The following is a 27,031-nucleotide window of genomic DNA, read 5'->3' as shown; positions in this document are numbered from 1 at the left end:
CTCTCCCGAGCTACATATATTCTCTGCCGGCCTGCCCATGTCTACTCTCTCCCCTTCGTCCTCCCACATTCCATCTCCATGGAAAACTCGTTCGATCTTCCCGATTCCACCGACTGGCTGGACACTCCGCTGTCCCTGCTCGCGCCACTAGAGTCTTCCCTGCGCTGCCAAGTGTGCAAGGACCTTTTCGACAACCCGGTCATCACGTCATGTAGCCATACATTCTGCTCGCTATGCATTCGCCGCTGTCTGAGCACTGAGGGGAAGTGTCCCGCGTGTCGCGCGTCCGACCAAGAGCTGAAGCTCCGTCGCAACTGGGCGGTCCAGGAGCTAGTCGATGCGTTCCAGACCGCACGGCCAAAGGTTCTGGAGTTGGCCAAGAAGGAGGCTACGCGTCTTGCGCGTGGTGATCCCGCTCGAGATGGGCCATCATCGCCCAAGAAGCGGAAGCTGGATCTGCCGCTGCGGGAAGGGTTGGAAGAGTCGCAGGGTAGCCCGCAGGGTGTGCGCACCAGATCTCAAAGGTCGAGAAGTGATGTGCCAGGTTCTTCGTCTGCCCCGGAGGTTATTGAAGACAGCCAAGATGAGGACTACGCTCCAGGTATGACATCGGCGACGCATTGCGCACCATGACTGGTCTAACGGGATTACAGAGGATGGTCTTGTGAATTGTCCTATCTGCCACCGCAAGATGAAGAATGAAGCGGTCTTTGCCCATCTGGATAGAGATTGTCCAGGAACCCCTACTGCGCCGAAGACCAAGTCTTTTGGGTAAGTCTATGTGCATTGCATGAGTCAACCGTCTCAAGCTCTAACGATCGTGTATATAGATCTCTGCAACCTGCCGCCCGTATTACCGCACATCCCATCTCTAAACCGCCTGAGAGGATCCCCGCAATGAACTATTCGATCTTGAAAGACGGCGTGTTGCGGAGAAAGCTTCGTGATCTCGGCATCCCCGACTGGGGCGCACGGCAGCTGTTGCAGAGGCGTCACACCGAGTGGATGAACCTGTGGAATGCGAACTGTGACTCCAAAACCCCAAAATCAAAGCGCGACTTGCTGCAGGAATTGGATATATGGGAACGGACTCAAGGAGGACACGCGGCGGCGCCTTCGCTGTTCGTGGCGAACAACCCGGTGATGCGCAAGGATTTCAATGCTGCCGACTGGAGTGCCTCTCACGATGGCGATTTCAAGCGTCTGATTGCGAATGCACGGAAACAGAACGATGCCGCTGTCAGGTCAACGATCCCTGGAGCCTCTGCTGCCCGAGAAGAATCCCCATCGGAAGAGCCTGCCACACCGTCAACTGTCAAGGACGTGGATGTGTCTCCGCAGGAACCCTTACAGCCGCCATCGGTCTATGGTGTTCTTGAATTCAATCCGCAGGCCGAGTCATTAAACCCACCCCGATGACACGAAGAATTTGAAGGTTACCTGCAGGCGAGCGATCACTTTCCCACTATTTCGCTGGCATCGGACGATCTTCGACCGACATGTCGGAGAGTTTGTCAATGTTCGCCGCCAGCATGGCATCCACGTTTGGCTCAGCCAACTTCTTGCGAGCCACCTCATCAGAGGCCTGCTTGAGCCTGTCCAACTCGGCGAGCTTCTGCTGTGTCCGCGTCGCCTCTTCTTTCTCTTTTGTCTCGCGCTCGGCCCGCTCCAGCGCCTCGAGCTCATCGTCAATCTCGCCCTCATCGACGACCGGCCCGGCTTCATTCATAATATTCCCGACCTCGTCTACCTTGGCCATCTCCTCGCGCAACTCCTCGAGCACATCTTCGACCCGCTCTGTGCCACCAACATGTGCATGCAGTCCGCGGAGAACACCGGTGCTCGCTTCCATCACCTGAACAAGCTCCACCTGTCCTGCAGCCTGCTCGATATTCGAATAGATCTGCTCCAGTTGGACAAGGGTATCAAGTCTCTGTTTCAGATTGCCCTCGGCCAGCTTCTTAGAGCGCACAGCCGAAAGCGCGGAAATGCGGTTCTTGTTGGCCAGCGCCGTCTTCGCGGACATGTTCAACTCTTCGATTTTTGCCTCTAGATTCGTGACCTGTTTGGACATGGTCGAGAGGAGGGTCTTGATGGAGGCGATAGTCGTGTCCTGCTGCGTGATAACGGGAGTTTCATTACTGGAAGACTTGAACTTGATGGTCTGCCGGTGGCTGGTCAGTATGTCACGAACCTTGTATATACCCTCGAATCTTGAGTCATACCTTGCCATCATACGCAATGGCCCCCAAGTCCCGCGAAAGATAGAGCAATAACACATCAAAATCTTCATCCGACAGCTCCGTCGCATCGTGCAACACCGTAGCGTACTCTTCCACAAAGCTTTCCTTGGAGTATATAAGATCCAGCTTGGACGCATTGGCCCTCGTGGCCTTCTTTACCACCAGATCTGCCGTTTCCTGCAAGATGTCTATCAGCAAGTCCGGACCAACCCCTATCCAAACAGAAAGGTACTCACTCGTAGATTCTCAACCAATACCAACTCCTGCACCTGCAGCCTCGGTGCTGACTCGTCAGATCCCACCACGAACCCTTTTAATTGTCGCATCCCCCAGCTCATCACATTCCACGGACTAAGTGCACCAGGATCAATGACCCGCCATTGACGTTTCTGCAGACTGCCAGCCATGTTTCTGTAAACCGGTAGTGCGACCATGGTATGTTTGCGCAATGCCTCATCCTGGACAGTACAACGAAATTAGCAACCTCCACATCTCAAGGTGTGTATAAAAAGATACACGCATACACACACAGAGGGAGAGAGATAATAAAATAAAATAAAGGGGAAAAAAACCTACAAACACAGCCCCCAGCGCAACAGGCCTCCCCCATTCCGGACTCTCCAAATCCCTCAGCAGCGACTCATCTGTCCTCAGAATGAGATGATCCGTCTTCTTTCGCAGTGGCGGGTCATTGTTCCCTGCGTTTTGCTTTGCCGTGGATGACGACGGCGACAAGGATAACGACCCGGAGCGCACGCGCACACCGCGAGAAGATGTGTATCCGCGTCTCGCGGCGTGGTTGAGCGCTTGTTCCCACGCAGCGACGTTGACGGCATAGCCGTCGGGGTTTGTTCGTTTTTGGAGCGTAAAATCGGAGTAGAGGGATGGGAGGCGATTTCTGAAGCGATTCGATTAGTTTAGTTGGTGTTCTTATTTCGGGGGTTTTGCATTTAGAGAACGGGAACTTGGGTAGGGGAGTTGGAGGTTGGACGGGACGTACTTTCGGAAGGCATCCTCGTTGTTGAGGATGTAGTTGAGGAGGTCGCTCATCTTGCGACGGGTTGGGGGAGAGTTGGCAGTGGAAGTGACGGTTGGTCAACAACGGGACAAACAAGGCCCGCATGAGCTCCTGCGTTTATCGATAAGCAGCGACACGTGACGGTGCGATGTATACTTGTATGGGAAAGGGTCGCGAGAAGATGTTGAGTAAACAGCTATATTGAATCGTTGTATTGATGAAAGAAGGGTACAGACACTGTACCATCGAAGATCTGTATTCTATTCTTATGTGCGGTAATGCGGCTACATATCATTAAGACCAGCTATGCTCGTTCAAAGTCGTCATTCGGCGGGTTTTCGGCATCCCTAGCCCCCTGGGCCAAGTTCAGCGCCCCGGTATCCAGCTGGGTAGGCAGACCGATGAGTGAGCGGCGGTGGTTGCGCTTGACGAGCCTCTCGCTGGTTTCCTCCAGGCCTCCCAGGGTTTCTATGGCGCTGCCGGGCTCATCTTGAGTATTATCAAACCCTCGTGACCCTAGGTATTCCATTTTCACGGCGTGACGGAGCTCATCGACAAAGCTCTGCATCTCGGGCATCGGGAAGATGCCATCGTTCTCGAGAACATCGGCGTAGAGGCGTTCGGCTTCTTCCAGACTCGCAGATGCCAGCGTGGGTTTGCCGGCCTTGAGCCACTGGTCAGCGGCGAGAATGCTCCACATCCCAGCTTTCCTGCGTCGTGCTCCCCATTTGGCGCCGCTGGCGGGAACCTTGGACGCGTAGCAGGCGGATATCCGTTCGCTGAAGAGAATCTGGCCCACCGAGCCGACCAGACCAAAGTCCACGACCCGCATGGCCCATTTGGCAGCGCTCTCGGTGGCGGAGCCACCCCGAGACTTGAGAAGCTCGACAGCCAGCGTGAGACATCGGAGGGCATGTAGGGCGTCGTCGCACCGCGTTAGGTAGGAGTAGCAAGCGGTTTCGAACATCTGGTCGACGTTCTCGAGCTTGATCTTGGACGACATGGCCAGGGGGTTCAAGAGCATGCTCACTGCGCACATCTCATGTGCACCGGCATGGTACTTCCATGCCTTGTCATTGCCAAAATCCGAACGGACGATCTCGTACGTCGATGTAGACAACTTCCAGTCGCGAAGCATAAACGCAAAATCGGCCATCTTTCGCAAGATAGCCTCTGGTGAGTCGGGCTGATAGAAATTGTGTGCAGAATTGTAGTTCCCACTGCTGCCGCTGGACGAGCCGGTCATGCTAGAGCGCGAACTTGACCCAAACCCGGCCCAGCGCCGCGACATGGACATGAACCGCCCACTGATCCCGCGCCTTCGAGATGCCACTTGATCGTTCCAGACGGCCACGCGGTTCTCCATGAAGGGGATCACCGATTGCGCCACTAGCTCGCGAACGAAAGTCCGAATTGCGGTGGCATCGGAGTCGAACAGATACCGGGTCCCATCCGTGTCCAGATCCACTAAGATATCTAGCAACAAAAGTCAGCAAAGGCTTCTTTGGGTGATAACTGATCCCACCTGCTTCTCCTGCCCCCGATAGGCGCTCCAGAGGTGATAGCCATTCGGACTGGGGTACTTGGATGCTATCATCGTCTGTCACTACACATTGGCTGCTCCGAAGTCTCAAGAGGTGGCAGTGGAGACCAAAATGCCGCTTCATCTGATCGTAGAGTTTTGTAGACTCGGCAAAATCATCTCGTTCTTCATCATGGACCAAGACGTAATATCGCAGATACTCTTGATGAACCCAATCAGGTAGCCGCTGGTCACCGGTACTGCTCCCGGCGTAGAGCTGTCTCAATGTCTCCAAGGGTGCTGTATTGCGCGAGCTGATGGCAATGACACTAGCCACAGGATGGCCAAACGTCTCGTGCGGCGCGGGAGGTGTAGCCGATAGAAGTTGTCGGAAGAGCAGTTTGCACAATGGGGACATTGCCGGCAGCCCTAGTGCATCTTTGGGCCGAATCGACGCGGCCAACGAGATATCCGAAGACTCCAAGTGCTTCTCCAGCACCTCCTCCATCTGCGTCAACGGTGAATCTCGCGCATGTCGACCAAGGGGAGCCCGGCCAAACCCTTTGAGATCCACAAATCGCACCCCATAATCTTCCCAGGCACGACTCGCCCCGACGCTATCCCGAATGACCACTTTACCCGGGACGGTTTCTCCAAAGGGGCGGATCAGCTCCCAGAATCCGCCCTTGAACCCCTTATTGCGCACCAATTCATCGGTATCATCGGAGGCATACACCGCAATTGTGGGTGAGAAAGACCGAGTGATTACTGATCTGAGGTCGTCCGAGCCATCCACCTGACCATCCAAGGGCGAACCGAGCGACGACCTGGCTAATTGCGGGGTGGAGGATCTCAACGAGTGGGAGTCGGTGCGTATAGGAAGCTCGGAGCTCGTGGCTGACAGAGGCGGAGTGGGAGAGGACCCCGTCCGAGACTCTGCCAGCTCCGTGTCTAACGATACAGTGGACTCGTGCTGCTCCGGGTATCGCGACTTGGAAGCGCCACGCGCAACGCCGGGGGAGAAGGACGGCGGAGGTTTAACCGGGGCAGCATCTCCCGGTGATGTCATGGACAGCTGCTTGGCGCGTATTCACAGGGTTGGGCGTGGATCTGGAAGCCCCATTGACTGGGAGAGAAGGGCGCGGTGAGCGGAGAAGGACAGATAGTTCGTGGACAGGAGAGGAGGTTGGTGGGCAGAAAGCCACGAGCGGACTCCGACCAGCAAGAGAGCCGAAGTTGACAGATAAGGTGATCGCCAAAGGAGACGCTGTGAGTAGTTAAGAGGAATGAGGGGAGAGGGAGTGTGTTGCTGTTAGTCCAGTGTTGTTGCGGAAGCAGGAAACAATCATTAAGTATGGGACCGTGGGAACTGAATGACCACCGGATGCCACGTGAGGTGAGTGAGCTTGATCTCCAGCCGCCCTTGGTTCTTTTTGTTTTTTTTTCTTTCCCTCACTTCCTCTTGAGATTCTCTACATGGCAGCAGCAGCAGCCAATGCCCAGGCTGCCTCCTCTACGGCGCTTTCTTGAGACCTGTCGCCCACCCTGCAATACTCCACCTGCCCGCGTCCGCCCACCGAGAGCAGTTCTTCCGCGACAGACAGCTGCGCCGACACTCACCACCCTCCGCCCTGGCATACCTTGTCGCTCTCTCATGAATGGCTGCAAACGAGATCCTCCTTCTTTAGAGCGAGTCACCAAGAGAAGACGCATTTCCCCTTCCCCCGCGCCGGATCGCTCCTCCGCAATGAATCACACCATCCCCACCATCGAGCTCACTCCACTCGAGAGCACCCTGCGCACCCTCCTTCTTGACGTCGCACAGTACATCCGGGACCAGGAGATTGTCGAGGGAGGGAGCGATGTGAAGAATCATCCAGAAACGGTGTTGCGCTTCACAGGCGGCTGGGTCCGAGACAAGCTGCTCGGAGTGGACAGCCGTGACATCGACGTCGGGATCAGCAGCATGACGGGTTACCAGTTCGGCATGGCGCTGAAGCAGTACCTGGACGAGCCGCAAAACCTGGAAAAGTACAAACAGAGCCTCCCAGAGGGAAAGATGCACGATGCGATTGTGAGCCTCCACAAAATCGAGGCCAACCCGGAGAAGTCCAAGCACCTGGAAACGGTCACGACGAAGATCTTCGGTCTGGATATTGACCTGGTCAATCTACGAAAAGAGACATACTCGGAGGAAAGCCGGAATCCGCAGATGGAGTTTGGCACGGCCACCGAGGACGCATTGCGGCGGGATGCGACGATCAACGCGCTTTTCTACAATCTCAACGACTCGCGGCTGGAGGACCTAACAGAGCACGGGCTGGCGGACATGCGGAATAAACTCATTCGAACGCCGATGGAGCCATACCAGACATTCAGAGATGACCCGCTGCGCGTGCTTCGATTGATCCGGTTCGCGAGCAGACTGGGGTACCAAATTGACCCCGAGACGGAAAGGGCGATGCAGAATGAGGATATCAGTGTGGCCTTGAAGCTCAAAATCAGCAAGGAGCGCGTTGCAGCTGAGCTGGAGAAGATGCTGAAAGGTGAGGAAGCTTGATACCGTGCTGTAGTTGCTTTTTCTGACCTGCTGCAGGCCCCGATCCCCGTGGTGCGCTCCAATTTATCGACCGACTGGCACTTTATCATACCATTTTCGCAAACCACCAAGACGAAGTCGCTGTTAATACGACAACGTGGTCTCTGGCATACAATGCGCTCGCTCGGTTGCTCCACCCAGAGACAGAGGAGAGCAGTGAAGTCCGCGCAGCTGCACAACGCGTCCGGCAGATACTGGTGCGCGATGAAGCAACCGCGTACTATGCGTGGGTCATCGCCGCGTTTGCTCCGTGGACCTCTATGCCTGAACGGCAGGTGGTGGGAGCCAAGGCCAAAAACGTGGCGCCACGGGCGGTTGAAGTTGCCCGAGAAAGTCTGCGCATTGATAACAAGACCCTCACTATTTTGCGTGATGCCTCACGGAACTTTGAGGAAATCATCGCGACCAAGTCCTCTTTACTCGACCACAGGATGGGCGGGTCGCCGGCAGAGATCCGACAACAGATTGGATTGCTGATGCGGTCGTGGGGCAAGGATTGGCGGATCTGCGTGCTGCTGGCCCTGCTACAGGAAATCATGACAGGACACGATTTCACCGGTAAGACCAGTTCGTCTTTTGAAGGAGAATTATCTGACCGTGATCGCAGTGGTGCACGAGTACGATCAGTTCCTAGCGTACATAGTAGAGCAAGACCTAGAAGACGTATGCGAGTTGAAACCCATTGTAAATGGCGACGAGATCATGAAGGCGCTGGAGGCCCGAAAAGGCCCGTGGATGAGCAAGGCGCTCGCAGTGGTGATGAATGTGCAGTTGTTGCGGCCGGGGATCAGCAAGGAACAGGCTCTGGACGAAGTGCGACGGCAGCGGGCCGAGTTGGGCTTGTAGAAAATCAATTGATTCATTCACTTCCACACTTCTTCCTCCACCACCACTTCTTCAACATGCCCCCAAGTAGTGTACGCCAATTGTGGCAAGAGGTTTCGTCCGCAGACAATGTAAGTCATCATTCAGTTCCGTCGGGCCACTTGGCTGAAGCAATCTTAGACTGGCCACAGCCTGCGCGTGGTTCGTGCCTTTCTCGAGGCCCGTGAGGTTCGGCCTCTGTCGGACGATGATGAACAGGCCGTGAACCACCTCTACGAGTGGATCAGCGCTGTTGCTCTACCATCACCGGTCTTTGCAGTCTCATTCGATGGAACTGCCGACATCACCGATGGTGTGTCCCCCAGTGGATCGAAGCTGCATCCCTACCAACTAACGCAGAATCAGAAATCCAACAAGCACTGGATGAGAGCAGATCCATATCAGAACAAGCTATCGCAGTGCTAGCGCTTTTAAATAAAACACTGCCAATCCACAAGACCAAAGATCCATCCGATCCCATCCTCGCCCTGGCGAGTTTCACATCCACGGAAGATCCATGGACCACGGCCGACAGCTTCGCCAACGCGACTGCAGTGCTGCAGCTATACAGCCAGGCGACCGGATCGGATCATGAAGCCGCACTCAGGTCCACCCTCCAGCGGATTCTCAAAGAGAAGATCCGGCCTCTTTTCACTCGGACCAGAAACCCCGCCATCACCGGCGCTGGCCGTAAGAATTTCCATCCCGTACCGCTGGCTCGCTTCGATGCGAGCATTTTGGATGATGAGACGAGGCCGTGGAAGGGTAGTGATCTCTACGCGAGTGCGGTTCTGACATGGATCATGGCACAGTACCCTGTATGCATTACATGCGCAGATGCATTCCTCTTGCTCGCTCGCTAATGATTTTGGTCCAGGTAACCGATCAAAGATATATCGAAGCAGACTTCCCGTTTCTAGTGCCAACAATTCTGGCCCTGATAGATGACACAAGTCCCCCATTCAAAACAAAAGGATGCCATCTTCTCACTCAACTTCTGTCCCCAATTCGAGAAAACAACTCCGATATTCTTCGACGAACAAACCTCGCCTCTGTCTTCGAAGACGCCGTCACGCCATGTCTCCTATCTCTACCCACCATCACACCAGAAGACACATCTCTCAACCTCCTGGGCGCAGCGTACCCGGCATTACGAGGTCTATTCCAAACAGCCTACAGCCCCGAAACGAACAGCGAAGTATACACCTCGCACATGACAAAAATCCTCCGCGCGAACCTCATCTCTTCATTCCACCATATCAGCTCCTCAACGCCAACTTCCATCTCAACCACCACCTCCGCCTCATTCCCGTACCCCCGTCTATCTACTTTTCTGACGAAACAGATCAGCGTATGGGTAAATGAGCTGGGCATTCACACCACGAAATACCTCCAAGACCTCGTACCCATCCTCTACGCAACTCTCTCAAATCCCTTCGGTACAGCGCACCCACCCCTCCTTTTAGCCGCAGCAAATGTCACACGAGCAGTGGTTGCCAACGCGCACCCGCGCATCTGGCGCTGGCGCGGAGAGATCCTAAGCGGGCTGTGCACGTGCTGGCTACATGTTCTCGAGGACGAGAAGGAGAAGAAAACCAACTCCCTGGATGAATTAAAGCGTGCGCTGCAGAGTGCGGCATTCTTGCTCAAACATGCTTTGCAGAATCCTATCCCTGGAGCCGATACATCTGTCGATGGAGAGCAGAGACTGGCCCAGGAGAGTGCAGAGAAGGAGTTGCGGGCACTGGTGGAGGCGGATGCTAAATTGGGGGATCTGCTTTATGCTGAGGTTGGCAGCTCGGGAGATGAAAAGAGGTCGTGAGGGTGTGCAGGTAGAAATAAATATTGTCTCGGGGTATCATTCAGTCATTACTCATTAACTACCAATCATAACAACAATTAATCATAACATCATAGATTCAAACATCAACCCTCTGCTTGAAAAGACTCTTCCCACGCAGCCACTGCCGGTAGCGCTTATACCTCTTCTTCTGATAATCCTCCCCGACTACAGTCAACCCATTCTGCGAGACGCGCAGGAACTCGGCATAATCAGCCAGATTCTCCTCCGCATTCGCCTCGAGCGCAGAATCCTCGACATTCGTCTTATCGGCATACTCGAGTAGATCGAGGTTGGGCTTGTGCTCGCGCAGAGAGGCGGCGGTCATTTCGTCTTCGGAGGTGACGACGAGCGGGACTTTAAGCGGGTGGTTGATATAGCGCTCGTATTCTTCTGCTTCGGTGGCTGTGACGGATGGGTTTAAGGAGTCCGAGACGAGCTGGCCGAGTGTCCATTGTGCGATTTGGGCTTTGCTTGGCACTGAGGGGGGTGCGTTGATGGGCGGGATGCGGGATGGTGGCGGGACTTGGTATGTTGGTTCTTTGATTATCCCTGTTGCTGGGGGGAGTTTCTCCGCTGAGGGGGGCTCGGGGATTGGGGGTGTGGATAAGGCACTGCGGTTGTCGGACGGTTCTTGGATCTTGACGCTTCGCGTTGATGGACGGTCACGGTGAAGCTGATCTGGTGGAATGCGCTGGACAAAGGGACTGGGGTCAGTTGTGTCGTGTCCTGGGCGGGGAGGCGGGATGTAGCGGAGAGTCGAGGTCATTTTATAGGAGAAGATCTTGGAGAGGGTTGACAGGGCTTGAGGGCGATAGTACTCGAGCCAGTAGTCATCAAAATGGGACAGTGATTCTCTTGGACGGGATGGAAGGGGCGGGATTTCCTTCTCCTTCAAGTTCTCGGGCGTATACCAAGAGATGTAGTTTGGTGGTCTTTTGGTCAGATAGAATCGGGGATCGGCGTGGTGCAGGTAATAATCAGTCGAAAGATCCCACAGCATCGGCGAACCCTGCGTGTAGATGTAATTGCCCAGAAATAGATTGTATGCTTCCTGACGTTGAGCGTCAAGGAACGAATTGTTATAGTACCGCTTGAAGCTCTCTACCATATCCCGGGAATGGCTGCTCCACTGGTTGATTTTGCGGTATGTAGCCATGGTGTTGACCAGATGTGAGCCGCCGTATTGGATGGCAATGGTGTCTCCGTGGTCGTGCCACATGTTTGTGAACAGATTGATGGCATCAGTGTCGTACTCCACCGTTGTCTCATCAATAACGCCGAGAGCATGAAGCTGGTAGCCGAGTGCCCGCTTTCCAATGACAAACTGCGCCGCATTGGTTCGGTCCAGACAATCGATGCAATTCGTTCTTGCGACGCCATTTTGAACCCGCAAGCCAGATTCGGCATCACTGGCGTTTTTGAAGAAGCCAGTTTTCGGCATGATATCTCCTGCAATCCCCTCTAACGTCCCGATGACATCTTGATCACGGCTTTTGGCTGCACGACTCATATCCCAGGCGTTGTAGATGAGCTTCTTGTCCGACGGAAGAAACTGATTCAAATAAGTGATGGCGTTGGTAAACTCCTTGAGCAGCTTCGATTCTCTCGGGGTTCGTTCTCGAGATTTGACCAGATTCAAAACATAGACGGGCGCTCCGTACCTTTCAAACAAATCATCAAAATGCAAAGCTGCTGCAGAGTAGAAGGGGTCAACCAGATTGAGTTCAATATCTGGCTTAGGGGACACGCCGGTGTTCTCCTGCGTCCAATAGAGAGGAATGCTCCCACGATGTTGGACATACGAAGTGTAGTGGGGGTTGGCGTGGAGGATTGGACCCGCAGAATGGAAGGATGTTGTCGTCTGCTCCGACACAATTTGTTCGGTCTCGACATCGTTGGCCACGTATCCCAGATCATTTGCGCCGCGTTTCAGAAAACGGGCTCCCGCAAAGAACCGGGAGCGTCGTGCGATGATGGTAATGTAGACCGTCCGTCCATACACGCTCATCTTGCTCTGGTTCACATAGCCATGGATGATGGGGAGACACCACTCGTAGGGATTTTTTAGGCTGGCCGCAGCAGGATCCAGAAGGTGATGATTCCAGATAAACATGGTGTTGTAATCTTGCGGCAAGCGTTTGGGCAATCCATCCCGATAAGCTTTGCGTTCCCGGCAGATGTTCTGCTGCAGCGTGCGGGTGATATTGTAGGAATAGCTGAAGTAGAAAGACCGACTGAGGTCGAGATAGTTCAGGATTGTAACGTAGCGAGCCTCCTCGGGGTGCTTCTCCGTCTTAACCCGGGACGAATCTGACGCCGTTAAAGAGATGAGTTCCGTCCCATCAATCTGATAAACATTATGACCCCCTAGCATGGCTACCTGGCTCCGCTTGGTGGCGAGGAGCATGTAATAGGCCCCCGTGAACCTGATGAAGCCAAGCAGGGCCCACGCGCTGCATTTCTGGATCAATCCCCCTGAACTCTTGTTCCCATCGTCGATGGCGTCCAGCAACTGCACCATCTCCTTCTTGGTGTAGATCATATCATCCTCTGTGATGCTCAGCTCGCCCGAGTCCGACGTCCGATCGATCTTGAGGATGCGAAAGCGGGTCTCCGCCATATTAATGCCGACCATGTAGAACCGGGTCGCGGTCTCGTAGAGCGTGAATTTGTGCATGCGGTTGATGCCCTCATCCTCACTGTTGTCCAGTCCCGATCGTTTCTGCGCTGACGCGGGCGAGGACTCGCGCTCGAAAGAGGTGGCTACACGAGGCTCCTCATCCTCGCCATCGCCCTCGTCCCCGGCGATCTGGTCGTTTGAGAGTGGGTTGTACGATAAGGGAGGGAACGCGGGCGGGATCGAAGCTCTGGCTAGGCCTTCATTCAATTCTTGCTGCGAGCCATTTGCGGAGTCCCGATCGGAGGAGGTTTTCCCCGGAATCGAGTCCGGGCGGTTGTCGACCGCAGCAGGATCTTCGGACACGGGGCCAACGAGGGACACATCGTCGAAGCTTTCCATGGCTGATGGGTGAGTGTCGAACGAGGAGTGGTGCTTCCCCACATGCCTAAATGTATAGCTCCGATGACTAACCTTGCTCGACGCGTCCTCGATGTATGAGGTCAACCTCCCGGCCACCATGGCTTCCACACCAGCAGATGCCACGCCAGCATCTGAGCAGAGCCCTGACCGCCTGGCCCCGGACACTAGACACGTACGGCACGCCATGAGAATACCAAAACAACCCACGACATTATATATAGTATGGTTATGACGTACAACCGAGACCTCGGAATATTTACACCTTGGACTGCCGCTTCTCCAGCGCCTTCCTCCTCGTCCTTAACGCCTTCGTCTCCTCCTGCAGTGCCAGTCCCATCATAATCTCCTCGCTCCCACCACCAACAACATGCACTCTTGCGTCGCGACTGATCTGCTCGATCCTGGCCCCCTTGCCAGCCTTGTTATACCCGGCCCCGCCGAGAATCTGCTGCGCCTCCCGGACGCTCTTCTCCAGCGCACGCGTAGACATGACCTTCAGCAACGCAGTCATGCCCCCGATCTTGACGTCGTCGACGGGCCGGTCCTTGGTCAGCTCGAGGATATTGACGAGTTGTTCCATGAATGCGTAGGCGGGCTCAATCATCAGCCCGAACTTGAAGATCTTGGATTGAATCGCCTGCTTCTGGATCAGAGGCGAGCCGAACGTCTCGCGCTGGATGGCGTAGTTGAAGGCGTCTTCGGCGCAGACGCGCGCGAGGCGGAGGGACGCGCATGCTAGCGCGAGGCGCTCGGGATTGAAGTCTGGGATCGGTTAGCATCGTCGAGGTTCACTGGCCGTAGGTAAACGTACTGGACATGATCAGTGGGAAGCCCTTGTTCTCTTCCCCGAGCAGGTTGTCCACGGGGACGCGGACATCGTCCAGCTCAATGAAGGTCGATCCTGTCGGATGTCAGTTGGATTTGGGTCTCAATCCTAGGGGAAAAACCTACCGCTCGCATTCACACCCGAGTTATACATGCGCCGGCGAGTCACGCCCGGCGCGGTCAAGGGAATGACCAGCAGGCTGATGCCCGATCGGCCGGGGCCACCAGTCCGGACAGCTGCGGTGCAGTAGTCGGCCCAGAGGCCGTTGGTGATCCACTTCTTTGCGCCGTTGACAATATAGTGGTCACCGTCGCGCTTGGCCGTGGTGCGGATATTGGCCACATCGGAGCCAGCTATTAACAGTCAATTTGTGGTCGAATATGAAGGACATAATACAGAGTAGACATACCATCCGGCTCCGTGATACCCAAGCAGAACCGAATATCCCCCTTCGCAACACCGGGCAACCAGCGCCTCCGCTGCTCGGGAGTCCCAAACCTCGCGACTGGCGGACACCCAATACCATTCCCACCCCCGAGGCCCCAAATGACACCCACGAACCCAACGCGGGTCATCTCATCCGACACGATCAGCGAGCACCACGTATCCCACTTCTCCCGGGGGACATTCCCCGGCAGGGCCAGACCGGCCGAGTCCTCTTCGGAGGTGAGCGGGTGAACGATCCCAAACCCCAGCTCAAAGTGCCGGCGGCGCACGGCCTCGGGCACTTGGCCCGCTGCTTCCCATTCCTGTGCATACGGCGCGATCGAGGTGTCGACGTACTCGCGGACAAAGGCGCGCAGGTTGTGGTGGAGGTCTGTATAGTAAGGGTTTGGGATGTCGAGTTGTGGGAGGAGCGGTTCGCTGTAGGGTGCTGTTGGGGGGTGCGTTTTGCGCGACATGATGGAGATGGTGAATAAGCTGTCAATCAATGCATTATGCTGGCTATGAGGATTGGGGGTTGTTTTATGCGGGGAGTTCGGCTGCGCGTGAAGCTGCAGTTGCACAGACCGAGGCCCGAGTCGAGGATCTACCGCTGATCATTCTTCCTCGCCAGAGCGAATATTCCCCGTAGTAGTATGATATTAACCAGATCTACCCTCTCAATCCAACGCCTGCACCACCCGCGCCCAATCTCCAACCCCATATGCGCCCGGGACACTCGCGCCATCGAACAGACTCGCCAACACCACTCGATCCGCCTGCTCGCCCGCCCACGGTTCCCTCCCATGCTGCGCAATCACATTGTCGTAAACCAACACATCTCCCTCCTGCCACCTATGCAACACTCGAATCTCATCCGTAATCTTGGCCAGATGCGCCAAATACTTCTCCGGGATCACAGTCCCATCCCCAAACAGCTGGTGCGTGACATTCTTCCGTGCACCAGCATTGACCTGCGTATTCTTCCAGTACGAAGCCAGGCCCGTAAACAGTGTCGGCAAGTTCGTCTCTGGCTGCGTCCTGACCACCGGTAATCGGTGCGTCACGACGAGCCCGTCATCTGTCCACGCCCACGTCGTATACTTGCCGCGGCCATACCGCGCAATCTGGGCCTCGATTTTGCGGCGCTGGGTTTCGTCGGAGTCGCCTTCGACTATGTCTTTTCCGAAGGCCTGTCTGAGGGTGGACCCGCCTTCGTATTGCTTTTCGTATTTGTAGGTGACTCGGCTTAAGATGCCCTTCTCCGCGAGCTCGGCGATGAACTCGGGAATTTCTTGCTGTGCGCGGTGGAATAATTCCAGGGATGAGGAGATTGGTGACTCTCCGCCAGACTTAGGAACACGGTGACCGTAGAAGAAGATGTATTCTGGGGCATGAGGTACTTGTGGGGATTCGTTGTGACTGTAGATGAGAACTTCCTTAGGTGCCTCATTTGCCGGTGCCACGTTCGGGGCTAGTAGAGGTCTGTCAACTACGATGCCGATGATCTCGTGCGGCTTGTAGCCGAAGGCATGGGCGAATTTGCTAAATTCCTCGGCGTTGTGGATTGGCAGACCGCGGAAGAGTAGCGTGCCATGTCTAGCGAGGCTTTTCGTAAGTGTGCCATCTCGTTCTTGCAGAGACTTAACGGTCTTGACGATGCTATCAAGGCTTGGCTTCTGCAGCTCGTTGGTGAGTTTGAGGGCGAGGGGAATCACCGTTTCCTGGGGGTGCGGCGGTCCAAGTATGCGCTGGTTTGACGATGGAAGATCAAACGGTTCAAATGAAACGATGGACGAATCTGCATCGCTTATGTGCAGCTTTCCAATATGAAGCGGCTCAGTTGCTGTCGCCATGATTATGATTCCTTAAAAGCGATAATAAATTGCATATCACGAATACTCGTCAATCTCGACTTGTCGAGACCGCCGGACCGCCCGATCTAAATACCTGCAAGTCAACGCAAAAGAGGAGATACCCCTCCTCATCCACGCCAAAATGACGACAACTCCATTGGACAGCGATAACTGGACGCTAGCGCATGACATCTTCCTTGACGGTTATGGTCCTAGGAGGCATTAACATACTACGAGAATCCCCGAGGGTGTTATTGGATTGTGCCATCCAGGCATGGTTATGCGTGCTTGCGGGGAGGAAGGATGGGTACATTGGCAATGAGCAGAGTAGATGGGCTAATAGAAGCGATATCCTGGTCAAATATTTAAACCAGCATTTCACTTCGGTTGCGATTTTCGGTTTCGTTTCTTGCAAATACCCATTCTCATCATGTCATCTCCCTTAAAAGCAGATCAGAGTGTACAAACCAATATCCAGGCATTCCCAGAAGATAAGCTCGGTGTTCCCGACAATCGACCCTCTTTCTTTCGGAGTACTCTTTGTCAAATTCTCATAGTAGGCCTCTGTGCCTTCTGCGCCCCAGGAATATGGAGTGCCATGAACGGCCTCGGTGTCGGCGGTTCTCAGAGCCCTGACCTGGTAAATGCCGCCAACGCCCTTCTCTACGCTTTCATGACAGTCACCTGCTTTGCGGGGCCGTGGATCACCAATGTGATCGGCTTTCGCTGGACCCTTGCCATTGGATCAATTGGTTATCCGCTGTACGCTGCAGGTCTGTACCTGAACAACCGAACCGGTGCGACCTGGCTGGTGTATCTGGGCTCGGTGACATGCGGTCTCAGTGCTGGGTTCTTCTGGAGTGTTGAGGGTGCTATCGCAACGGGCTATCCTGAGCAGCATAAACGGGGTCGCTATATTGCGACTTGGTTTACCTTTCGCAATTTCGGTAACATTATTGGCGGTGCCGTGTCTCTGGGAATCAATCACAGTGTGAACCATCAAGGCCAGGTCGGATATCAGACATACCTGGCTTTCATCGCTATCCAGTGTCTTGGTCTGGTTTTTGGTCTGTTCCTCTCGAACCCAGAGAAAGTCCAAAGAGACGACAACACCAAAATTGAAGCACCACGCGGCATCCACTGGCGTGAGGAAGCCAGGGTTATGTGGCGATTGGTACGAAGCAAATCCATTTTGCTTCTCGTGCCACTGTTTTGGTACTTTGGGTGGATCCAGGCGTATCCGGGTACATATCTCGCGACATATTTCACCGTACGGTCACGGGCACTCGGCAGCTTCATGTCTGCTGTTGTGGGTACACTGGCGACATGGCTCGGCGGGTCACTCGTGGATCTACCGTGGCTCAAGAGCCGCAAGACGCGGGCTATCATCACCTACGGTCTCATTGCAATTCTTAACAGCACGACCTGGATCTGGGCCGTCGTGATTCAGGATGAATACCGACATACTAACCCCGTCCTGGACTGGGGCGACCAGCACGCCTTTGGCCGTGGATTTGGATTATATCTCTTTGAAAGGATCAGTCTGGGCTTGGTTGAGAATTATATCTACTGGTGCATTAGTAACTTATCGGACTCGCCCGGAGATCAAATTCGATACAGCTCGTTGCTGAGGGGCATCGAGACGGCTGGTGTTGCTGTTGGCTTCGGTGTACAGGCTGTTCCGACGGCGCTGATTGCCACGGCGAGCATTAATTTTGGATTGTGGTTTCTTGCATTGCCTTTTAGTTATTATGCGACCTTGCAGGTTGTACGCAAGTTTGAGCGTTTAGCGCAACAGGCCGAGGACTCGGGAGAGGAAGAGAGAAGAGTTTCTGCATCTTGAAACTCTTCTGCCGGGATTCATTCAGCAATAGTCCATTAGTCAGGCTTCGAGACAATTAGCTGAACATAGAATCAAGCTGGCTCTGGATAATAATAAAAATTTAAGGCATATTTTGGTAAATTGGTTTTCTACTGAATAGGTCTCCGACTAATGCAAACCAAGGATGCAACAGTATCCATAATCCTATCTCTAGAGCCAAGTTCCGAGATTGACTATTTTTATATTAGCAAACCTTTTATCAAACAATATTGTAGGAAGAAACAATGAGCTGACCATGGATTGCCTTGACTTGAGTATACGCTGAAAGAGCATACTCGCCCAACTCTCTTCCAATACCACTTTGTTTATAGCCGCCAAATGGAATGGCAAAGTGAGAGTCTTGAGAGCTATTGATCTGTTGATTGTCAATTGCTGGCATTAGATAATGACACTTGAAGGTACATACCCAAACCATGCCCGCCTCAATCAGGGCTGCGACTGTGTGGGCACGGGTGATGTTCTCTGTGAAAATTGCGGCGCCCAATCCGTATTCTGTGTCATTAGCCTTGTCAATGGCATCTTTCTGACTGCTGAAAGACTGGATTACGACGAAAGGTCCGAAGACCTCCTCGCGGACCGGGGTCATATTGCGGTCGGTATCTTTGAAGATAATCGGGTTGGCGAAATATCCCTTAGCATTGTTTGGCGGCTGATTTTCCCCAAGAACGAGTTTGGCGCCTTCTTTCTTCGCGGCCTCAAGATAACGCAGGATCCGATCGCGTTGCGCTGCTGACACTTGAGGTCCGTGGTTCACCTTAAGATCAAATTGGCTCCCAACAACAGAGTTTTCAATTGTGTATTGCTTGAATTTCTCCACGAAATCCTCGTAAACACTTTCGTGGACATAGATGCGAGATGTGGATGTGCATATCTGCCCCATGTTGCTCATGATTCCAACATGCGACCACTTGACTGCTTGATCCAGATTGGCGTCTTCGAAAACAATCAAAGGGCTCTTACCACCCGTCTCCAGTGTGATTGTTTTCAGATTCGAAGCAGCAGCCTTCATGATTGCCTTTCCAGTCACTGTACTCCCAGTGAACGCGATCTTGTCAATGCCTGGATGCGACGCGATAGATGCTCCGGCGGTAGCACCAGGACCATTGACAACATTTACAACACCAGCCGGAAAGCCAGCCTCGCGAATCAAAGTTGCCAGATACAAAATTGAAAGTGGCGTTTGTTCGGCCGCTTTGATGACAACTGTATTCCCGCAAGCAAGCGCAGGGCCCAATTTCCATGCTGCCATCTACGCTTAGTTAGTTTCTGTTTTGTGTCAAGCTCTATTAAAGACCGAGATAAATAACTCACCATAGCAGGATAATTCCATGGAATAATCTGACCACACACTCCAATAGGCTCGTGCCTGGTGTAGGCCAGCTTGGCATCACTGGTAGGGATGGTTTGACCATGAATTTTATCGGCCCAGCCGCCGTAGTAACGGAAGACGGAGATCACCTCGGCAAGATCTTCGTTCAGAGCCTGCTCATATGGCTTACCATTATCCCATGCGTCAATGGTCGCAAGAATATGCTTGTCACGATCGCATAGCTCAGCCAAGCGGGTCAAAAGTACCCCTCGATCGTAACCTGTGATAGATTGCCATTCGGTTGACTTGAACGCTTTTCGAGAAGCGGCGACAGCAAGGTCAATATCCTCTGGCCCTGCAGAAGAGACGCTTGTGATCACTGATTCATCGAAGGGGTTAACCGTCGAAAGCGTTTGGCCGGACGAAGAAGGAACGAATTCATTGTTGATAAACAGCCCTGTATAGAGTTATCAGCCCTGGGCAACGACATCCTAATTTTCGGCAAATGGTTTTTTACCAGTAGGCTGCATATAGGTTGTGTTATTGGGGGCTGTTAACTTGATAGGCTGAGCCATAATGGAAATACTTGAAAATAACAGGTTGTGTTTGCATTTTATTATGGTGAGATGCCATATTTATATTTTTTTTCTATCCGAGAACTAAGTTTGATTGCCTTGTGTGGTCCCACGAGGGATTATTATAAAGCAGATGGTATGAAGGCAGGTCAATGGGTAATGGCCTATCTACTTACCGTATTGGGAAAGGCCAAATTTAATTTTTCTAAAATCGATAGACGTGCCTCCACAAGCTAAATCAATTTGCGGGGAAATATGGAAGCTTATCTGCCAAGCATCGTGTGGACGAGAAACTTTCCTTTTGAGGCTATCATCGCGCGACCCGTCGAAATGGATGCCGTTTTGAAAAATGAATCCCCTAGATATCCCCAACAGTCAATATAATATTCGATTTTGGGCATGCGGCTCCGTATCTACAACCGGAAGCGAGGAGACCTGGGTCACTGTTGTACATTTCAGGCAACTTGATTGGCAAAAACTAGGACTACGTCCATACCAGGCATGTGTTTTGGCCATTTGGGAACTGGAAGACGAGCTCAGGAAGGTCCATAAGTTACTACATAAATAGCTTCTTTGACCTATATGTGTCACCAGTCAATTATCCTATCTCTTATCCTTTTGAGCACCATATTTACACTGTTCCTCTAAGCAAATATGCACTTCTTCAACTATCCTGGAACTGAGGCCAACTCAGAATCTTTCCACTACTCGCAAGCCACTCGCATCGGAAACACTGTCAAAACTTCTGGCCAAGGCGGCTGGGATGAGAATGGCAGTATCACTTCAAATGTGGAGAAACAAGTCGCCGTCGCGTTTGCCAATGTCGAAAAAGCTTTGAAAAATGTCGACCCCCGCTTATCCTGGGAGAATGTGTACGCTGTGCGCAGCTATCATATCAATATGGACGAAACGTTTGAAGTAGTGACCAACAATTTCAAAAAGCTTCTGCCCGAACATCGGCCCATTTGGACCTGCGTGGAAATCAGAAAACTCGGGATTGAAGGGATGGTTGTCGAGATCGAGGTCGAGGCCCACTGCCCATACTAGGAGTGGTCATTGCTGAAGCGTCCTTAAGTCCGCTGTGTCCTGTCATGTCAATAACTTTATCTATTCGAAGATGTATCCATTTCATGGCTCTCTATATTTTACTGGTTCTCAAAGTGCAACTAATACCTGCTAATCTTTATGTGAAAATTCCTCGAAGGTATCCCGAAATACTTATTACATGCATGAAGGGGTTCGAGACAAGATAGTTATTACTCGCATTAATAGATAAGCCATCGATGACAGTCGGAACCCATCTATCGGCTGAAGAGTCTCAATGGACCTTAAATAAAAGCCGAGGCCGGAGTCTCGATAAGCCTTATTCCTGATAGCTGGACGGAATTGAAACATGCGGGGGTGGACTGGGGAATCTCTACGCTAGGCTCAATGAGGAAAGTTTTTGGGCCATGTCCAAAGCAGTTCCTAAGGCCCACTCAGTACCCATCCTCCCGCGGTAAATTTGTTAGTCACTAGACGCATTTCCCTGCGCTCTCCTAAGAGTAACGGAAGATTGGGCCGCAGGTGACTGGCTCAACCGAAATGGGGGATAGTGCAATCTTTATCCGGCGAGAGTCCCAGGTTATCTGCTTGGCTAGGCGCTAGATAGGTTACCGCTGAATGGCCCAAATGCTTTCCCTTACTGGACTAGAGCAAAGCTTTTTCATAGACCATGCTCAGTAGATGGGGTGTATAAAGCAGGACCTACGTTCCGTCAAATGCAATAGACGGAATGACCAAGACTTCAGCCTATTCCTTTTCAAGGCAATCAATGGAGAAATCAAAATCTAGCATCGGCTCGCTGGATGCGGTCGAGAACGCTCAGCTGGGTACTTACCAGGATGAGCAACTCTACCGGCTGGGCTATACGCCCCAGCTGCGTCGTACGCGAAAGTTGTCGACTATGTTGTTTATGTCCCTTTCAATCGCATCTATCCCTTATGGCATCGGCAGTTCCTTAATGAATGCTGTTTATGGCGGTGGTCAATTATCCCTGTTTGTCGGATTGCTCGTCGTACTGGCATTGGATTCTTGTGTTGCGGTTTCTCTTTCAGAACTCGCATCAAGATATCCCACCTCTTCGGGTGTCTATCATTGGTCCTTCAAACTTCTCAAATCAACCGGAAGTCGACGGCTAGTATCTTTCGTAACTGGCTGGATCTGGCTCATCGGCAATTGGACCATTTCTCTTTCGGTCAATTTTGGCATTGCGTCGCTCATCGCTGCTACCGTATCAATTTTCTATCCCCACTGGACCGCCACATCATGGCAGCTATTGCTCATCTTCTATGCAATCTGCCTTATCACCTTCATAATATGCTTCTTCGGTGACCATTTACTTCCCCTCATTGACACCCTCTCTGCGGCATTTTCGGTTATCACTTGCATCGTCTTTGCTGTCACCATGGTCGTACTCGCCAAAGACGGTCGACACGATGCCCATACCGGTCTTGCTGGCTATGACACTTCTTACTCCGGATGGGAACAGCATTTCACATTTTTCATCGGACTACTTCCACCAGCCTACGCGTTCTCCGCCCTTGGAATGGTCACGTCCATGGCAGAAGAATGTACGGATCCTGAAACACAGATTCCGACAGCTATCAGCTTGGTGCCTGTTATCGCTGGTGCAGCAGCACTGGTGTTTACCTTACCAATCTGTTTCACTCTTCCGCCTCTGGCAGATATCATTACTGCGCCTTATGGTCAGGCGCTGCCATATGTCATTCATGTTGTGACAGGATCGTCAGCAGCGTCGATCGTATTGATGATCCTCGTGCTGCTTGTTGCCATGTTCTGCTCTATTAGCATCACTACGACAGCTGGCAGATGCACCTGGGCGTTTGCTCGAGATGATGCGATTCCAATGTCGCATCTGTGGTCATCCACCTTCAGGGATAGTCCAATAGCAGCGCTCTGTCTGGTGACAGCTATCGAGATGCTACTGGGACTCATCTATCTTGGAAGCAGCAGTGCTTTTACGGCCTTCGCGTCAGTAGGCGTGATTGCATTGGCTGTCGCATACGCGATTCCTATTGGCATCAGTCTTTTTATTGATGGTAGGAAAGAAGTGGCTCAGTCTCGCTGGAAGCTAAACTATGCCATTGGGACAGTAGCAAATGTCCTGGGCATATTGTGGATTGTCTTTCAGGTGGTCCTATTCAGTATGCCAGTCACGCTGCCAGTGACCAGTGAGTCCATGACATATGCATCAGTCGTGTTTGTTGGATGTGTCGCTCTAAGTATGGCCTGGTATCTGCTCCACGGTCGGAAATGTAAGAAGTTCTCTCATCATCCGACCGAGCTTTTCTTAATCAACTAACAAAACCGCTCCCAGATTTCACAGGGCCGAAGGAAGAGATAGAACAATCTTAACTTCGAGTTACGTGTGAACACATCTCGGCGTCTACCAAGCCGTATACTTCGTGAATAAATAAAGAAAAGAACCATAAAAATACTTCAATTATAATACCAGGACATGGTTTCCCAGACCAGTAAACATATCTCTCCAATCACCCTCCTGCCTCTGAGAAGACCATAAGTCCTCCAAAGCCGCACGAATACTCAACAACGAATTGAAGCGAAGTGTTCGATATATAGAATCCAATTTGTCGAGCATATCCCGCTGGTGGTCTTGGGTGAATGAGTGGGCACCGATGACATAAACGGGAAACACAATACAGTTATGGGCCTTGGAACTGCTACTGATAGCCTTAATGCATCCCATGCAGAAGTTCACATGTTGCTGAACAAGATGATGTCTCGGCGGAAGCCCGCAAACAGCCCGGTAAAGGTATATCAGAGCACTGTGCTGGAAGGCCCGGGTAAATGCGATCGTTTGATTGACACGCTCCAATTCGAACTTCGAGAGAGTCTCCTCTTCCGGACAGTTGAAATGATCGAGACTCAGCACCGAAAAACTTGGCTGGAGACACCTTTCGAAGTCGCGAACTTTTTCGATGGATAGTTCCTCGTCGCCGGCTTGAATTGACTGTCGGTAGAAGGCTATTTGTGCCATTGTGCGAAACACTACCGCCAGAGTTACCCCATATGTCTGTTTCTCCCACCACACTATACCTCTTTCGATATTCAGCCAGATTCGGGCAGGGAAACAGGGAGGCCTGTCGTCAAGTATAGCGCGAGTGAGATCTGTGGATGCAAACTCAGATAGAAGCATATGGGGAGTATCTTTTTGGCCCTCGTCTATAACCACGTTAAATCCACCAAGCTGTTCGACAATAGCTCGCACGCCAGCCTGATGACTTGTTGTGGAAGCGGACTGCTCCGCGCAGTCGATGAAACCATCCAGAAAATACAGTAGCAGGACGGCGACAAGCAGTTGAGAAAGGGATTGGTTATTTGAAACACTTTCTCGAAGCTGCTTTCGAACAGAAGATAGACAAGTCAATCTCTTGTTACTTATAGCCTGCAAATGTATCGGACTTCCTTCTTGCTGGAGCAACCGATGTGCCTCTGCTAACTCACACATGGCTAGCAATACTGGCTCTGATTCTAAGGCAAGAGATATCGGTGGCGGACATGGCTGTGTAGCAGTGGATAGCAAGGGCCACAAGGCAGCCTGGAAGTAGTCAAGCGCTTTAAGTTCACCGGCTGCTAGGCGATTGTCCTGAATCTGGCTAAACAGGTTGGATTTGGGCGACGAGCTTGAGGCTTGATATGCAATTGGAGCAGCTTTCGTTGGACGCGAGTTCCATCGTACCAGTATCTTGTCGAAGCTGCATTGGGCACCCGACACGATGCAACGCCGGCACCGGGGGCGAACTAGGTCGCATTTCACGCGTCGTTGCTTACAGGGCCAGCAGGATCCTTGGACCGTTCGTTGTCTCTTTGCAGTCATAATTGCTGTGAGTTGGTGTACTCCCAGATTGGAGAGCGAAGAAAATGGAAAGTGCTTAAGTGGAGGGGAGGTGATTGTTCAACTGATAGGACAGCGGTCAGCCTCTCTCTCCCTTGGTTAGCTGTTTCAGGAAGATCCATGGAGAACGAACTTAATGCGACTGTGGAGTGGCCAATGGCGTGAAGCATTTTCAGTAGGAGGAAGTAAATGATAGCCGGTCGCAGTACCGCCAGAGCGGGGGTCTGGCGGACTCCAAGACTTCTGTCGTGGGATAACCGAGAGGTTCCCGAGATAAGGAATTCCGGCACGCAAATGGGCTTTTGGGTTTCCAAGTCGGGCTAGTGGCGTGTCGTGGTCGAAAGTCTTTCCTGAAAGGACTTAGGCACGCCTGTGGTACCGATCATATGCGATTTGCGACTTGCATGATACTTTATTTAAAGAGCACTTCTGCTGCCCTGTCTACTGCATTGTAGATCTAGATCCCTTTCAATGCCAACATCCGTCTAACTGTTCTCCTAGGAAAGTCGGCACAATGGTCACTGCCACGGAACTTCCCTTGCCCTCGAATTCCCTGCCCTTTCTGGGCCTGTTGGCATCAATTCTCACATGGCTATTTATCAGGTGGCCTATACAACAGAAAACACAGCTCCAAATAATAGAAGAAAAGGCAGAAGATTCATTCGTCACTCCCCTCCCCAGTCCTCAATCCACTGATCCCAATTCTACATCACCAAAACTGTATCGCCCATTCCGTCATGGCCCAAATTTTATCACTATGGGAATTCGAAAACTGAACTGGGATAACTGGATTGAAATGGACTCCTACTTTCTCCGTTATCATGATATGAAAGCCTCCGAGCTCAAGAAAGATTTCAAGGAGCATGTCAAATACGTCGATAATGAGGTCACCAGGGATGCCTGCTTTGAGCTCAATGAGGAGTTGGTACGATACTTAGTGCATCGGTATCCCAATATCTATCGCCTGAAAGGAGGGAAGGTACACAACAGTCTCACGGGCGAGGAGTTTGTATTTCCTGCCGGTAAGATCAATTCCTGCTTTTTGCTACAAAATATTCGCGGCTGACTTTGGCCATATTAAGCAACTCCCGATGAAGCTCTTGCAACATCCGCGCTTCTTGTTCAGGACGATCTGGTGATCATGATAAAGAACGACGGTGAGATGACGATTTCTTTTCCTGGTTCTTGTTCCAGTTTTCGTTCTAATCAATATTAGATGGGGAATATCACCTTGATGCGGCTGCAGTGTGCCTCCCAGGGTTTTGGCGGCTCAAAGAAAAGTTCCGCATGTCGCTCGATACTCTTCACTTCGAAGCCGGCGTTCCCCACTATGCGGCGAAACTGCAAAAAGCAATGAATAAGTTCTTCCAAAAGTTGACGCCCGACAAGCCCGTTGAGAGAAACAATGTACGTTCATCCTCCCCTTACCATTCAACACACGCCGGTTTAACAGTGATAGTTCTTCATCCAACTCGACGATGGACTGCACTGGTCCCATCGTATGGGCGAACAGACAGGATCCGAAGTTGCCTGTGAGTTTCTCACATCTCTGGAATCGCAGACCATGTTTACTAATGTAAATGGTACAATTAGCCTGGGCCACTGCAAATAGTAAAGGTCTCACAGTAGAAGAGATCCACTTCCGCTCGGAGCGACAAACCTTGCGTCGGTTGCCCCGATCCAAGGCAATAGTATTCACGATTCGCACTTACTTCGAGCCAGTGACGACATTGGCTCAGGAACCCCACGTCCCCGGGCGTTTGGCGGAGGCAATCCGGAGCTGGGATGAGACAGTATCTTTCTACAAGGGAAAGTCTCACTGGGACAAGATCTTGCTACCCTATCTGGATGAGCAAGATCGGCTACAACGAGAAAACGGGATTATGGAGAAGGATCAGGAGGGTGATTTTCCTTATTAATTGTTTGTGGTCCTTGTCTTTCCAATAGATAGACACACCCATACAGACTTATGAGATGTCATTTCGCTTTTTAGTCTATTTCACTAATTCGATATACGGTTCGACGGCATAGTGGACAAGCTCCAAAGGGTAGAAGTGGCACAGATCTAGCTCCAATACGGACTGTCTGCAGCTGGTGCTTCTTCTCTATTCTT

General features: G+C 52.3%; 14 protein-coding genes across 14 annotated transcripts; 6 read left to right on the top strand and 8 right to left on the bottom strand.

The window, feature by feature from the left end:
• Positions 1-78: 78 nt before the first annotated feature.
• On the top strand, positions 79-1,419 carry rad18 (E3 ubiquitin-protein ligase RAD18; the record flags this gene model as incomplete). The annotated part of the gene is made up of 3 exons (XM_056979732.1): positions 79-601; positions 654-771; positions 831-1,419. The coding sequence occupies 3 exons, from the start codon at positions 79-81 to the stop codon at positions 1,417-1,419; spliced, it is 1,230 nt and encodes a 409-aa protein (XP_056832775.1).
• A 46-nt stretch (positions 1,420-1,465) lies between these two features.
• N7510_007806 (putative vacuolar sorting protein SNF7 family protein) lies at positions 1,466-3,293 on the bottom strand (the record flags this gene model as incomplete). Its single annotated transcript, XM_056979731.1, has 5 exons — positions 1,466-2,164; positions 2,226-2,420; positions 2,480-2,701; positions 2,820-3,141; positions 3,244-3,293. The coding sequence occupies 5 exons, from the start codon at positions 3,291-3,293 to the stop codon at positions 1,466-1,468; spliced, it is 1,488 nt and encodes a 495-aa protein (XP_056832774.1).
• A 272-nt stretch (positions 3,294-3,565) lies between these two features.
• On the bottom strand, positions 3,566-5,852 carry N7510_007805 (TRAPP III-specific subunit 85 family protein; the record flags this gene model as incomplete). The annotated part of the gene is made up of 2 exons (XM_056979730.1): positions 3,566-4,737; positions 4,787-5,852. 2 exons carry the CDS (start codon positions 5,850-5,852, stop codon positions 3,566-3,568), a joined length of 2,238 nt encoding a protein of 745 aa, XP_056832773.1.
• A 615-nt stretch (positions 5,853-6,467) lies between these two features.
• Positions 6,468-7,725, bottom strand: N7510_007804 (uncharacterized protein; the record flags this gene model as incomplete). The annotated part of the gene is made up of 5 exons (XM_056979729.1): positions 6,468-6,932; positions 6,972-7,088; positions 7,152-7,322; positions 7,496-7,553; positions 7,604-7,725. The coding sequence occupies 5 exons, from the start codon at positions 7,723-7,725 to the stop codon at positions 6,468-6,470; spliced, it is 933 nt and encodes a 310-aa protein (XP_056832772.1).
• A 559-nt stretch (positions 7,726-8,284) lies between these two features.
• Positions 8,285-10,068, top strand: N7510_007803 (Tti2 family protein; the record flags this gene model as incomplete). Its single annotated transcript, XM_056979728.1, has 4 exons — positions 8,285-8,338; positions 8,388-8,559; positions 8,613-9,064; positions 9,124-10,068. 4 exons carry the CDS (start codon positions 8,285-8,287, stop codon positions 10,066-10,068), a joined length of 1,623 nt encoding a protein of 540 aa, XP_056832771.1.
• Positions 10,069-10,165: 97 nt separating this feature from the next.
• N7510_007802 (phosphatidylinositol-3,5-bisphosphate 5-phosphatase) lies at positions 10,166-13,315 on the bottom strand (the record flags this gene model as incomplete). Its single annotated transcript, XM_056979727.1, has 1 exon — positions 10,166-13,315. The coding sequence occupies one exon, from the start codon at positions 13,313-13,315 to the stop codon at positions 10,166-10,168; it is 3,150 nt and encodes a 1,049-aa protein (XP_056832770.1).
• A 70-nt stretch (positions 13,316-13,385) lies between these two features.
• Positions 13,386-14,857, bottom strand: N7510_007801 (acyl-CoA dehydrogenase family protein; the record flags this gene model as incomplete). Its single annotated transcript, XM_056979726.1, has 3 exons — positions 13,386-13,891; positions 14,096-14,308; positions 14,365-14,857. The coding sequence occupies 3 exons, from the start codon at positions 14,855-14,857 to the stop codon at positions 13,386-13,388; spliced, it is 1,212 nt and encodes a 403-aa protein (XP_056832769.1).
• Positions 14,858-15,058: 201 nt separating this feature from the next.
• On the bottom strand, positions 15,059-16,234 carry N7510_007800 (uncharacterized protein; the record flags this gene model as incomplete). The annotated part of the gene is made up of 1 exon (XM_056979725.1): positions 15,059-16,234. One exon carries the CDS (start codon positions 16,232-16,234, stop codon positions 15,059-15,061), a length of 1,176 nt encoding a protein of 391 aa, XP_056832768.1.
• A 430-nt stretch (positions 16,235-16,664) lies between these two features.
• Positions 16,665-18,077, top strand: N7510_007799 (uncharacterized protein; the record flags this gene model as incomplete). Its single annotated transcript, XM_056979724.1, has 1 exon — positions 16,665-18,077. The coding sequence occupies one exon, from the start codon at positions 16,665-16,667 to the stop codon at positions 18,075-18,077; it is 1,413 nt and encodes a 470-aa protein (XP_056832767.1).
• A 238-nt stretch (positions 18,078-18,315) lies between these two features.
• N7510_007798 (Aldehyde/histidinol dehydrogenase) lies at positions 18,316-20,000 on the bottom strand (the record flags this gene model as incomplete). Its single annotated transcript, XM_056979723.1, has 4 exons — positions 18,316-18,471; positions 18,523-19,365; positions 19,428-19,882; positions 19,943-20,000. 4 exons carry the CDS (start codon positions 19,998-20,000, stop codon positions 18,316-18,318), a joined length of 1,512 nt encoding a protein of 503 aa, XP_056832766.1.
• Positions 20,001-20,654: 654 nt separating this feature from the next.
• On the top strand, positions 20,655-21,047 carry N7510_007797 (YjgF/Yer057p/UK114 family; the record flags this gene model as incomplete). Its single annotated transcript, XM_056979722.1, has 1 exon — positions 20,655-21,047. One exon carries the CDS (start codon positions 20,655-20,657, stop codon positions 21,045-21,047), a length of 393 nt encoding a protein of 130 aa, XP_056832765.1.
• Positions 21,048-21,813: 766 nt separating this feature from the next.
• N7510_007796 (uncharacterized protein) lies at positions 21,814-23,364 on the top strand (the record flags this gene model as incomplete). The annotated part of the gene is made up of 1 exon (XM_056979721.1): positions 21,814-23,364. The coding sequence occupies one exon, from the start codon at positions 21,814-21,816 to the stop codon at positions 23,362-23,364; it is 1,551 nt and encodes a 516-aa protein (XP_056832764.1).
• Positions 23,365-23,505: 141 nt separating this feature from the next.
• Positions 23,506-24,900, bottom strand: N7510_007795 (Zn(II)2Cys6 transcription factor; the record flags this gene model as incomplete). The annotated part of the gene is made up of 1 exon (XM_056979720.1): positions 23,506-24,900. The coding sequence occupies one exon, from the start codon at positions 24,898-24,900 to the stop codon at positions 23,506-23,508; it is 1,395 nt and encodes a 464-aa protein (XP_056832763.1).
• Positions 24,901-25,432: 532 nt separating this feature from the next.
• N7510_007794 (heme-dependent oxidative N-demethylase family protein) lies at positions 25,433-26,837 on the top strand (the record flags this gene model as incomplete). Its single annotated transcript, XM_056979719.1, has 5 exons — positions 25,433-25,940; positions 26,001-26,075; positions 26,135-26,325; positions 26,378-26,450; positions 26,512-26,837. The coding sequence occupies 5 exons, from the start codon at positions 25,433-25,435 to the stop codon at positions 26,835-26,837; spliced, it is 1,173 nt and encodes a 390-aa protein (XP_056832762.1).
• Between the last annotated feature and the right edge of the window lie 194 nt (positions 26,838-27,031).

This window comes from Penicillium lagena (assembly GCF_028827675.1).
Source record: "Penicillium lagena strain IBT 129212 chromosome Unknown utg000005l_segment0_segment0, whole genome shotgun sequence".
Lineage (NCBI taxonomy): Eukaryota > Fungi > Ascomycota > Eurotiomycetes > Eurotiales > Aspergillaceae > Penicillium > Penicillium lagena.
The sequence above is the reverse complement of the archived record's forward strand: the minus strand, read 5'-3'. Positions and strand labels throughout refer to the sequence as shown.